Here is an 11,540-nt window from a genome sequence, read left to right as displayed (position 1 = left end):
CTCTCTCCACCCATCTGCTCACGACTGCCATTGTAGCAAGTCATGGAGTGCAATACAAAGGAAGTATAGCTCTTAACAACCAAAAAAACCATTGAGATGACATGCACCAAAAGAGAGTATCTCTGTAGGTCTCCGTCGTCAAACTTCCAGTCATTCTGTTAAACCAGAACCTGGATCTAAACCATTTCTGAAAACAGCTTTGACAAAAATCACACCTGGGCCTTGCCCAGCTTACAATAGTTCAGATGCAGCAACAGAGTATGCCATTTTGGTCAAATAACCAGAAAACTGCAAAGAAAATAATAGTTGCACAAATACACGTCATGGTTGGGGATGGAAACCCCCATTGTAATGGCACTATTTTTGCCGTTTCCTGTACTGCCTTTTCCCTGCAGCTCTCCCGTCTCGCCACCCGAGGGCAGGCGGGCCCCACGGGAAGCCCCAAAGCAGGAAGGCCGGACCCCCCCGGACCGCTGCCGCCAAACCCGTACTGCGCGGGGTCCGTCCCCAAAGGCTGAGTCTCCGCCGTCTCACCCGAGGAGCGTTCGGTACACAAAACCAAAATTCTCAGGATTTAGCCACTTCCTATGAGACACAACTGGGCAGATAAGGCGAGCGTAGCAGAGCTAACGCTGGGCGCTGGTCGAGTAGTTGAGTGGTATTTCGTATAAAAATGATTTTTTAAAAGGGAAGAAAAATAGAAATCTCATTGTTTCTACAATGCCTTTAATTAAGGTGCAGCTGTACAATCATTTTAAAAACTAGCCACTGATGGGCAAAGGAAGGGTAACTATTCAGAGGGACTTTGGTCCCATGGTTCTAGCTCTGCAAAGGATGAAAAACCCGGCCTTCAGTGGGCTATAATTAGCCTCGGCTGGGCAGGGGCAGCAGAACCTATAGCACCCCCTCGGAACCGGCACACCTGTACTGAGGAGGACAAAAACCTTAGGAGCCCACGGCTCTGGACAACGTTCCTCTGCCCTGCTCCATGTTCTTTGCAATATATGCCAATTCAGCAAGCACCAGCACAAGAAGGTGACAGCACAACTGATGGCAAATTCTTTAACGCTGCATTCACAGCCAGCACGCGAAGATCCAGTGAGAACACAATCACCTCTCTGCAGCCAGAACTGCCGGCCAGACGGTGCTCCAGACCCAGCACAGTAATTTTTCCCAAAATCCCTGGATCTGAAATAAACAAGGGATACAATATACAGGGTAGAGGGACACTGTATACACAAGCGATGGATGCAGCTTATGCCTAGTCATGGTATTCAATCCTACAGTAAATAAAGTTGCAGCCTATCTTTTAAATTCGTATGACATCAGTGTCATCTCCTCCCATAATGTCCAAGCCAGAGATGTGTTCTTCCTGCACTTTAGATAAAATAATCTTCAGTAAAACAATGAATTTCATACTGTAACTAGCTAAAATGTGGGAAAAATACAGTCACCAGAACATCCAAGGTGGCACTTGGATCTTGACCTGGTAACTCTTCTTGGGGGTTATTATTTTATATTTCTATAAGTCTTTACTAGGATTTCGTCACCTATCATTTCTCTTGAAGAAAGGAAACTTTTATAGAAAAAACAATGCCCACTGAACGAAAAAAAAACATAGGTTGAAACAGACTTCAGAAAGCAGTGCTGTTTCCTATAACAATTTATGATTTGTTCATCTGTCCTTTTCCCTCCTAACACAAGAGCCTGTGTCGGTAGTACCAGCACTGAAATTACACGAGGAAGGCAAAAACATGATTTCAAGTTTTCAAGATTTGTGCTTTTTTTAAACAGTGGCACTGGGAACATTAACTGTGGTTGTTTTACAAATGCATGTAACAAGGTAACTACAGGAGGAGGAACTTCAAGACCATATTCCTCGTAAGATTTTACAGTGAGCTATTTCATTTGCTCCGTTTCTTCTAACGGATAACTAAGACACACACAGCACTCCTGCCCAGTTCACACCCTTTTAAGAGGGCTACAACCGTACTTGCCACAAAAGTCTCACTTTCTAACCAAAAATGCACCTCACGAGACTGCGCACATCAGTCCAACCAATGCATAAATGTTACACAAGCAGCAGTGGACCTTTGCTGCTGTTAAAACTGAAAGCAAATGGATGCTACAGAGTTTTATACATAAACAGCTTCTTATTTACAGACTGCCAACGCTGCTTTGTTTTCTCTCAAATTTGACAGGCTTGGATTCAAAGGTCCCACATTTCTGAGACAGAAGATCCCAACATAAGTGAAATTATCTACGATCTGGAGACTGTGCAGAAATGAACACTCATCCAGATTGAAACGAAACTGGAAACCCAGGAACACGGAACATTTTTCTAAAACAGTTTAATAAAAAAATTGTGAAGTTTCTTGAAAAACCAGAGAAACCCAAAGCATATCGTGTGCGTCACCTGTCTTAGTCACAAAGAAACACAATTGTCAAAAAAGATATTTAAGTTTAATACAAATTTTATACAAAGAAAATGTGAAAAAATACTTCCATATGCTAAAAGCAATTATGCTTCACAAATAAGGCCAGCTAGGCTATTTTTGACACAACCGCAATTCACGAATATTCTGTTCTCGCTTTTTTTCTCCTAATACATTTTTCCCTCTAATACGGGTACTAGCTGGAGACTGTACAAACCGCATTCTTTTATAAACAATGGGAGAAATCAACATGACTAAAATGTACAACAGAATGTACTGGAATGATATCATACAATTAATTTTCTCATATACATACATCACCTTTGCTTTGTTCAATGCTTTCGTTTTACACAACATACAAAATGGTACTACAGTATAAGTGTAACAGACAGCATTTTCAGGGGTTACTTTCTCTCATACTGTACTGTTTCATGCTTACATAAAAACATAAAATCCATCATATAAATAATACATGCTCTGGCCCAGCATCAGAAGTCCTTTGCCCACGTTTCCCGATCCGTGTTTTTCTCCACACCTAGTTCTTGCTCCATTCAAAAAGCTTTTCAAAGTCCTTTTTGGAGGATTTTAAAAGAAAGAAAACTGAACTGTGAAGCATAGGAAAACACTTTACTTTTCCCAATCTTTGATATCAATGATCAGAAACCATGCAACAACCAGCTGGTATTACACTTCCCAACTTCTCTGACTGAAGGAAATTTTAACTTAATTGTAACCTGTAAACAATATCCATTTCAACAGTCTGATCATTGTACAAAACAATGTAAATCTTTATGTATTTCAGGTCCAGATTGGAAATGTCATAATTTGCCTAACACGATTAACTGAAAAAAGATACCCTTCATCATTTGGTTGCTCAAAGAAATTCTACAAGAGTTTCAAAGTGCAGAAATGTTTTCCAATCCAAATGCAAAACAAGTTGTTCAGATTCTCATGATTATATTATTTGATGCATAACTGCAATTTCCCAAGACCAGTTTTCAGTGTTAGCTTGCGATAAGGCTGTTTTAAACCTTCCTTTTCCAACTTCAAACGCTCTTTATAAGTTAAAGTCAATACAAATATAAAAAGGAGATGGTACTCTAACTTTAATGACATCCACAAATTGTACATTATTTACAAAAGAAGCATAGATTTAATATGGATCTTACCTGTCCTCAGCTTTTCTAAGCCAGCGCTAATGCTTTACATTAATGTAGTGTAGTTAATGCTTTGTACACATATACAAAGCTAAAGTCTGAACCTTTGAGGTTAATCCAAAGAACTGTGTTTATTTTTCACATTTCTATTAGATTTATTTATTCCAAGAATTGTATGGACTTCTTGTTAGCAGTTAGACTCTTCGTACTTGGACTGGCATTGTGGTCTGAACATACTGAACTCCAGTTCTCATTGCCACTGTCCCAGCAGAAGGACTTACCACTACAGGAATGGTCTGTGGATTAAAACCAAGAGAAACATATTGTTATGTTAAAGGTCACATAAACATGACCACAGAAATAGAGATTTCTTTTCCAGGGAAAATCCAGAACAAGTTCCAATTTTGTGCAGGAATTAATACCTTTATTACCACAATATTACCTCATTCCAGGGTAGAAAGTAGCGTATTACTTTCCTATAGCCAAGAGGGTTTCTGTATTATTATTACTACTATATAATTACAGGGACAGGTGGTCCTACAGGTACTGTACACACTCTGTCTGTGCTCGGAGAGTTAGGTTTTCATAGTTATATCCAGTTATGTATTTTCCCCAAACTAATACATGGGAAGAGGAAAAAGGGCTAAGAAAATCCTTTGTCATTTGAAAAAGTTTTGACAAATCAAACTGGAGTACAAAAATACCCTTGTTTATAAGTATATTCTTGTTATACATTACTTAAATCTTTTTCCCCAAAAGGAACTCCCCCATGCGTTCAGTCTACATGGAAGAGAACAAAGAACATCCATTTGAACAAAAAAGTACTTAAGTTAACTTTTGCACAAATCAATAACAAAAACATCAGCATTACCGGGAACTGTCTTATACACCCTGTAAAAATATTAATATAGAATAAACTTTTCGCTTCCATCATACAGATCATGATTTATAAATCTCGACAAATGAAGTTTCGGGACATCTCTATAGGTGATAATTGATTCTACAGATGCAGAGACAAAGGCACAAGAATGTTAAACAATCTGGTCAAGGTCACATCACTCTGGAAGATCTGGAAAAGGATTTATTGAATCTTAAGTCTGTATCTTAACCTTCCTCCAAAAATGTGAGAAAGTCTAGAAATGTCTATACCATACAAACTGCAAGTATGTTTTGATACAATTCCAGTGATGCACAACTGGTGATCAAACAGCTGCATCCATTTCAGTTCACAATAGCTTGTGGAAGAAACAGGAAGCGAGAGTTTGAGGAATCTGAAAGGGATGCACAGATCTTCCCCCGATGGTAGTGTGACATTCCAAAGAGAACGTGGAAGAAGAAATACAAGTTCACTGAAGCCCAATGTTTCCCCACACTGTTTTAAGAAACCACATTAGTGTCTTAATGGTATTCAACAAAGATCGCGTGTATCCCTACTGAGATGGATTACAGCCTAGAGTGTTTATCAGCTCCTTTGTGACAAAGTCTGTGCCTTCCAGAAGCCTACTCATTCCATTCCCTGGAATGCAAAGACACTGAATTCATATTTTTACATTATTTTAATGGCAGAAAGAATAAAAACCAAACATGGAATTAATCTGCTAAATAAACTCAAGATTACTGCCATTTTGTAATGATTTCAGATGTGTATAGAGGGTTCAATGGAAATGGTACCCAGAAGATATGCTGGAAGTTGTTCAGAGGGAGAAATTCCTAGTTGGAAACAAAGTGCAAATTGAACCCTAAATAAGCCATTACGTAAGTCACTGTTGGTACTACAGGTGGGGAAATTCAGGTTGCCACAGTCGCCTTTAAATATACACACTTACACAAATGAAAAAATTAAGTTTCAGTTCTTATAGTGATCAGGATATGGAATGTGTGAGACTCCTGAAATGTGGTAAGATCATTCCCTGAGAGGTAAATTTTCCACCTCTGCCAGTTTTACACATATGTACATTTTGCATACATATTAAACATGCACTAAGGTTTAAAATTACTTAAATTGCACGTGCAGTCATTAGAATACAGAGGTGTCTGTAGCTGTGCAAGACTAATGCAAATGTGTACAAAGTTCTAAACATGCACAAATAAAGGCTGAAACCTTTCAGACGTTCCAATTATGCTTTACATTAACTCAATACACTTTGTATTACAGAAAACCAATGAAGGTAACTGCCATTTTTCTGAGTATTACACAAAACCACCTTATGATCTTACAGCCTCTCAGCTATTCACAAATGAGCCTAACGTCTCTGTTGTTTCTATTTGATTTTAAAACACATACAAAACCTTGTTGTTATGGTAATTCAGTCCAAGCAACTTAGGGCCAATGCTGCAAAGGTGCACAGTGCTCTCAGTTGAGACAAAATGAGTTGAGTTCTAACGCTGCTGGGAATGTGAAAAGTCATGATCCCCACTAAGAGCAGTAACATTTGTGTGGAATATAATGGCTATGAAATACTGTACGTATGGGTGCATGTGCGTGTGCTCACAGCCACACACACACAGTCACGTATCCTGCAGCTGGGGGGTGTGCACACACGTGTGTGCGCAAGGAAAGAGAAAGAGAGTAACTTCTATGCAAATCAGGACTCACAATCACAGTGTAGGTACACTGTTAAGGTACACTGTTAAATTAGTAGATAGTTACTATTATAAATTATCTAACTTCAGACAGAAAATGAACTGAAGCTAGCCACACATAGGCTTCTCTGTTGAACCCACCACCAAGACAGAGTGTGCCGTTTAGTTACCAGCGTGGCATCAGCTTATTTCCTTTTGGTAAGAGGAATGTCAGCTCAGATGCCATGCTGACTCTGAAGTGAGCACTGCAGAACGTGGCCAGTTGAAAGAATGGGATATTATGGTGTATAAAATACAAAAATTGAACTCGCTTCTGTCCCATCTCCTGTGACTGACACTAGGGAATTCAAGTGTCCTTGGTTAAGTCTTTAATGGAAAAAAACAGGTCTGATTCCAATGCTATTTCTCATAATTTCATAACGCTAATGTGCAAGACTGCATGGGAGACACACTACTGATGAATGCATATTTTCTTTCATAGTTACTGAGATGTCACAGGAATATCAAGCATAGCTCAGAATTAATTATATCTCTTTAGTATACCATAGACAAAAAGATATTTAAAAGATATTTTAAATGACTTCAATATATTTACATTGATGTTGTGATCAAGTATATACATGAAACAGACAAATAACTAACATAATAATGTCAAATGGAAGTCTGACTGTACTTAATGCCTCCGCTGTTCTTAATGACAATTTCTGAATCCCTGTTATAATGAACGATGAAATGAAAGGGTGGAATGTTGCACAGCAAAATAGGACATTTTGCACTGCAAGTTGAGACTATACCAGTGAATTCATATCTTGATAGAACAGCAGAAGGAGACAACCCCCCAGAAATACTGAGCAATTTTAATGCCAGGAACAGTACTACTGCAGACTTTAAATGATGATATTGTACTTACAATTGTGGGTTGAGTAGTTGGAATATAGGTGGTGGTCTGCGGTACCTGGACCAGTTTTATAGGCTGGTTGCTTGTCACACCTGTTGCTATCTGCAGAGACAGCACAGGCAACCTCAGTAGAAGTCTCAGCTTTTACATAAATTCCACCTAGTTGTTATTATTATTATTGTAATATGAAATTTATGTTGGATGTTTTTTTTGTGTTAAAAACTTGCATCTTAATGAATTCACAGGTTACTTCTTTGTTAATAAAATGAAATTCAAATTATGAACATGATCAATGTATACAGCATGATGTTTCAGGTAGAACATTTATGTGAAAGCAATTCCAGATTTGTATAACTGGAATATTCCCTGGCAAAAGTTTTAGGTAATTGATATTCTCCCATTCCCTATTTCCCCAGTAATACAAAGGTTGTGCTGCCACAGACAATGCGTATGAACATTGACTGAGCCAGAGTTTAACTAGCTTCACCAAAGCATTCAAGTGGAACAGCCCATCCTTTTTCCCCTCTTTAAATCTGTTTCCCAAGTTACTCCCTTCGATGACATGTCAAGCCCAGAGATCTAACACCAGACAGTAGCAAACGTGTCAAGAAATGAACACAGCTCTCTAGGTTACTATGCTTCCCAATTCTATAGGACTATCTCAATGAGACATCATGCTGGAATCACAATACTACAAAATTAGTTTGCTTTTAATATTTTAAAATACAACAAGGCTCCTACTGATGTGGGGGATCATGTGTAAGGGTTTGAAGGATCAGCCCCCCCTAAAATTTTTCATTTAATAAATCTTGCAAGGGCAGAAGAAAAACGATGCTGAAATTGCTAATATTTAAGCCCTACCTATAAAGCAGAATCTTCTCTAGAAACATTTTCTATATATGCAATGTTAAGTCCCTTTTAGTAGAGCATTTGCTCATCCTTGCCTACTGAATACTATCAGAGTAGATGCTATGGAGGATTTCGTAACTGCACACTGCTCCGTTAACTGTAGATCCAGGTGAATTGTTGTATCAGTGTTATGGAACATTGTGGTACCCTAGTGGCAGTCTGTTGTGATAAAGTAAGTTGATTTGAATGCAGGTCTTGAGCTTGGTCTCTGAACCCCCAGGCAAGAAGGGCTTGGAAGTGCTGCAGTCAGTATTGCTTATCAGAAGGCAACTTGTATCGAAAGATCCAGACCAGAAGCTACACTGATGGGTCCTGGAGAGAGAGAGAGAAAGAGGTCCAGTCCCCTTTGGCTGGAAGGATGAGTCAAGCCAACACAAGGTTTTACTGGGAATGACTGAAGGGGAAAGGGTGTTCCCAGAGGACAGAAGGAGATTTTTATTTTTTTTTGCCAGATGAAGAAAAATACCCCACAACTCAGTATTTCACTCCCCAAATCACACTCTGCAATATGCAAATGGTCATAAATTCCTGGGTGATCCAGGGAAGCCTTTAGGGGTAGGTTTCAGAGAAATCTTACATACTATTTGTGTTTGAAGTGACCACAATGATACTCACCGTAACATTCTCTTTGCTTTTATCAGCTGAACCTTCCTTTTCCTTAGGGGTGCTGGCTGTCTCTGTGGGTGTAGGCTGCACGCTTGAACTGGGCTGAGATGATTTATTTAATGTTTCTGTGCTAATTTCAGTATCTGTTTCTTGCTGTGTTGCAGTAGCTAAAATAAAGGAAAAAAGAGTAAGTAGCCACTACTCATGTGTACCAGTCCACAGTCACTCTTCACGGGCACATCTGCACCCACGCAAACGGAGAATATTGTGTCACTGTGTATTGCACCCACCCTAACCCCCCTCAGCTTTGAAAGAGGCAACCCAGAGCAAGATTACCTGACTGTGTGCAAGATTTCATATGCTCAGGCCAGTGAGCTTGTTGGCAGGGATAGTCACAGTAGCTAGTATTCCAGCAGCAATAAAAAATGGCCTCTTTCTTGCAGTTAGCACACCACTGTTTCTTTTTAGTTTCATCCACTGCTTGCTGCTTTTCCAACTCCAGCTGCTTCTTCACCTCAGCAATCAAACGATCTCGTTCTTGTTCTAGACTCTGGCGCATTTCAGCCATTGTCAGTTCTACTCAAAATGCAAAGAAAGAGGAGTTTTGCATTTTCTGCACCCCAACAGCAAGGTACAAACCAGTAATTTTCAGGAGTTTGAAGACAACATGAAATTAAAACTAACAATCAAAATATTCCCTGAGTTTGGGCATCTCTGTTTCATACCTACTCAACAAATGGAAATCTTCCATCTTCTTTTCTTATTCTGGCACTGTGATTTTTACCCTTAGGCATTACCTTCCATTTGTTTAACACTTCAGTTCTAGATGTCCCACACAAGATCAGAATCCAGGTGTACTAGGTGCAGGATAAAGACAAAGAGAACGTATGCAGCTGCTGCTAACATACTAAGCCTTTACAAGCCCAAACTTTTGTTCTGCTTTAACATTCAGAAAAGACAGAGAATTACATTTCTTTTCTTGTCTCAGAAATAAGTAACAGGAAATCAATTGTTCATTGTATCTTGGTTTCTTTACAAAGAAAAATATGAAAGTTCCAAGAGGGAGGCTGACAGAGTTGGAAAAACCACGTGAATAAAGATGTCAATTTGAGCCTTACTTCAGGATTGCTCTGAGAGCCACTCGCTATTAATGCAGTTATAAACTGATACTTCAGTCACTATGAGCAAAAGAGAGCTTGACAGAATCTTCAAGGAAGTGAGCAAATACAAATAAAGCATTCCAATCCTGGCCACCTTGACTCAGGATGAGTCTTCTGAAAAGCTCTGAAGTTGGCATACTTTCAAAACACATTGAAGGTGTTTACTTAAATCAGTAGCTTAAGACTGGTAACAAGGAGTTAAAAGGATTTTTCTTTTATTTCTGAGCACACCTAGGCATTCAGTTCTGTGAGTTGCAGACGAGTTGTTGTCATACCCATGTAATTCTGAAGAATGCTATAACTGGACTGCAGCGGTGGAAAAACTGGTCTACCCTGACTTGAAAGAACAAAATGTTACTAACAAACCAAAGACATGAGTCTGCATATGGAGTTATTCAGCCCTTAATTCACTTTGATTCCAGATGTGCTGTGCAAAAAGAGAGTCAAAAAGTGGACAAGGACACTGTATGCCACAGTCCTAAAGCTGTTTGGACTGCATATAGCTTAAAGGAGACTTCATCACACAATTGCAACATTCCTCCCACAGTCAGTGCATTTAAAAGATAATTTAAGAGGAATCACATTTTAATCATGGTTTAATTTCCTGCCCGTATGGTTGAGTGAATATAGATATGAAAATCCTCTCCTAGGAAGAATATTCTTTTGTCTGTTTAATGTAGTATTTTGACTTTATTCCACTGACAGTCTGGCACCAGGACTGAGTCAAGGTTGTCTATTCACTTTAAATAAATAAATAAGTATAAACACCAACAGCTGATCTGAACCAAAATGTCAGCTACAATCTACAAAGATACCAGAGGAAGCAGGTTACCCCAGTGGCTATATTAACAGAACTTGATTCATATGAGAATTAGTACAAAATAATCAGCATAAAATATCTCATGAAGAGGGATTATCTAATGATGCATAGAATAGTTATTCCGTCCTATCAAAAGCTCTTTTTAGCCTAAATTTGTCTCAGAGGGCTGAACACCTGTTGTTTAATGTGCACAGATAAAGTAACTGTGTACATACTCAAAAGGTGTCTGCTAACATCAGCATAGCACATTATATAAGGTTTTCTGTCCTTCACTTGGACAATTTATAGTATCGTGTGATGAAGGTAATACATACTACAAACATTTGGATTTTCTACTTAGGACAAAAAACCGACACTCTATTTTGGACTGCCATTTTCATACCTAGATTATGCTTCATTTCTGAGAGTTCCTGTTGATGTAGCCATTGAAGTTTTTCTATCTCAATCCTCAAGCGCCGAATCTAAATATTAAAAGTTTAATAGTTAGCAGTAATAAACAGGGTGCAGTGTACAATACATAATTATTATACAGATAAACATGCCCAAAGCACAGAGTCTGATCATCACTTACATCGAGGCTCTTTCATATTAACATGAGGACAAAACCACAGCAAACCTCAAATCAAAGTCTGAAGTATTCTAAATATTTGTTTGCTAGATTTGCTTACCATAAAATGTACACGATTGTTTGAAAACAAAAAGCACCTCTGTTAAACTTGCTCTTGCTTCCTCTAAAATTAGTTGAGTCTCAAATTTCTTTGAATTGAATCAGCAACCTATTCTTCAGTTTTGTTCGCATTTTTTAGTATAACATTTCCTTTATTTTATTTTCTTTTTAACTAGATGAGGCTTAGGAAAGCAAACTTTTCACTGTGGATTGGGAATACAAATATCATTGCTCCAAATTGTGACTTCTTTATGTTGGTTAAAACAAGCAAACAAATCACCACACTTTAACTCCGAGCTTTGTTC

The 11,540-nt window shown here is 38.6% G+C and overlaps 1 protein-coding gene across 1 annotated transcript in view; it reads right to left on the bottom strand.

Annotated features, from left to right (window-relative positions):
• Positions 1 to 6,977: 6,977 nt before the first annotated feature.
• Positions 6,978 to 11,540, bottom strand: part of ZMYND8 (zinc finger, MYND-type containing 8) — a 53,657-nt gene continuing 49,094 nt past the window's right edge. The window contains exons 18-21 of the mRNA XM_009887846.1: positions 10,951 to 11,029; positions 8,925 to 9,164; positions 8,598 to 8,755; positions 6,978 to 7,175 (exon numbers count right to left, since the gene is read on the bottom strand). Of these exons, the coding sequence (XP_009886148.1) occupies positions 6,978 to 7,175; positions 8,598 to 8,755; positions 8,925 to 9,164; positions 10,951 to 11,029 (675 nt within the window). The remainder of the gene's footprint in view (positions 7,176 to 8,597; positions 8,756 to 8,924; positions 9,165 to 10,950; positions 11,030 to 11,540) is intronic.

The sequence above is a fragment of the Charadrius vociferus genome, unplaced genomic scaffold, assembly GCF_000708025.1.
Source record: "Charadrius vociferus isolate BGI_N301 unplaced genomic scaffold, ASM70802v2 scaffold280, whole genome shotgun sequence".
Classification (NCBI taxonomy): Eukaryota; Metazoa; Chordata; class Aves; order Charadriiformes; family Charadriidae; genus Charadrius; species Charadrius vociferus.
The sequence above is the reverse complement of the archived record's forward strand: the minus strand, read 5'-3'. Positions and strand labels throughout refer to the sequence as shown.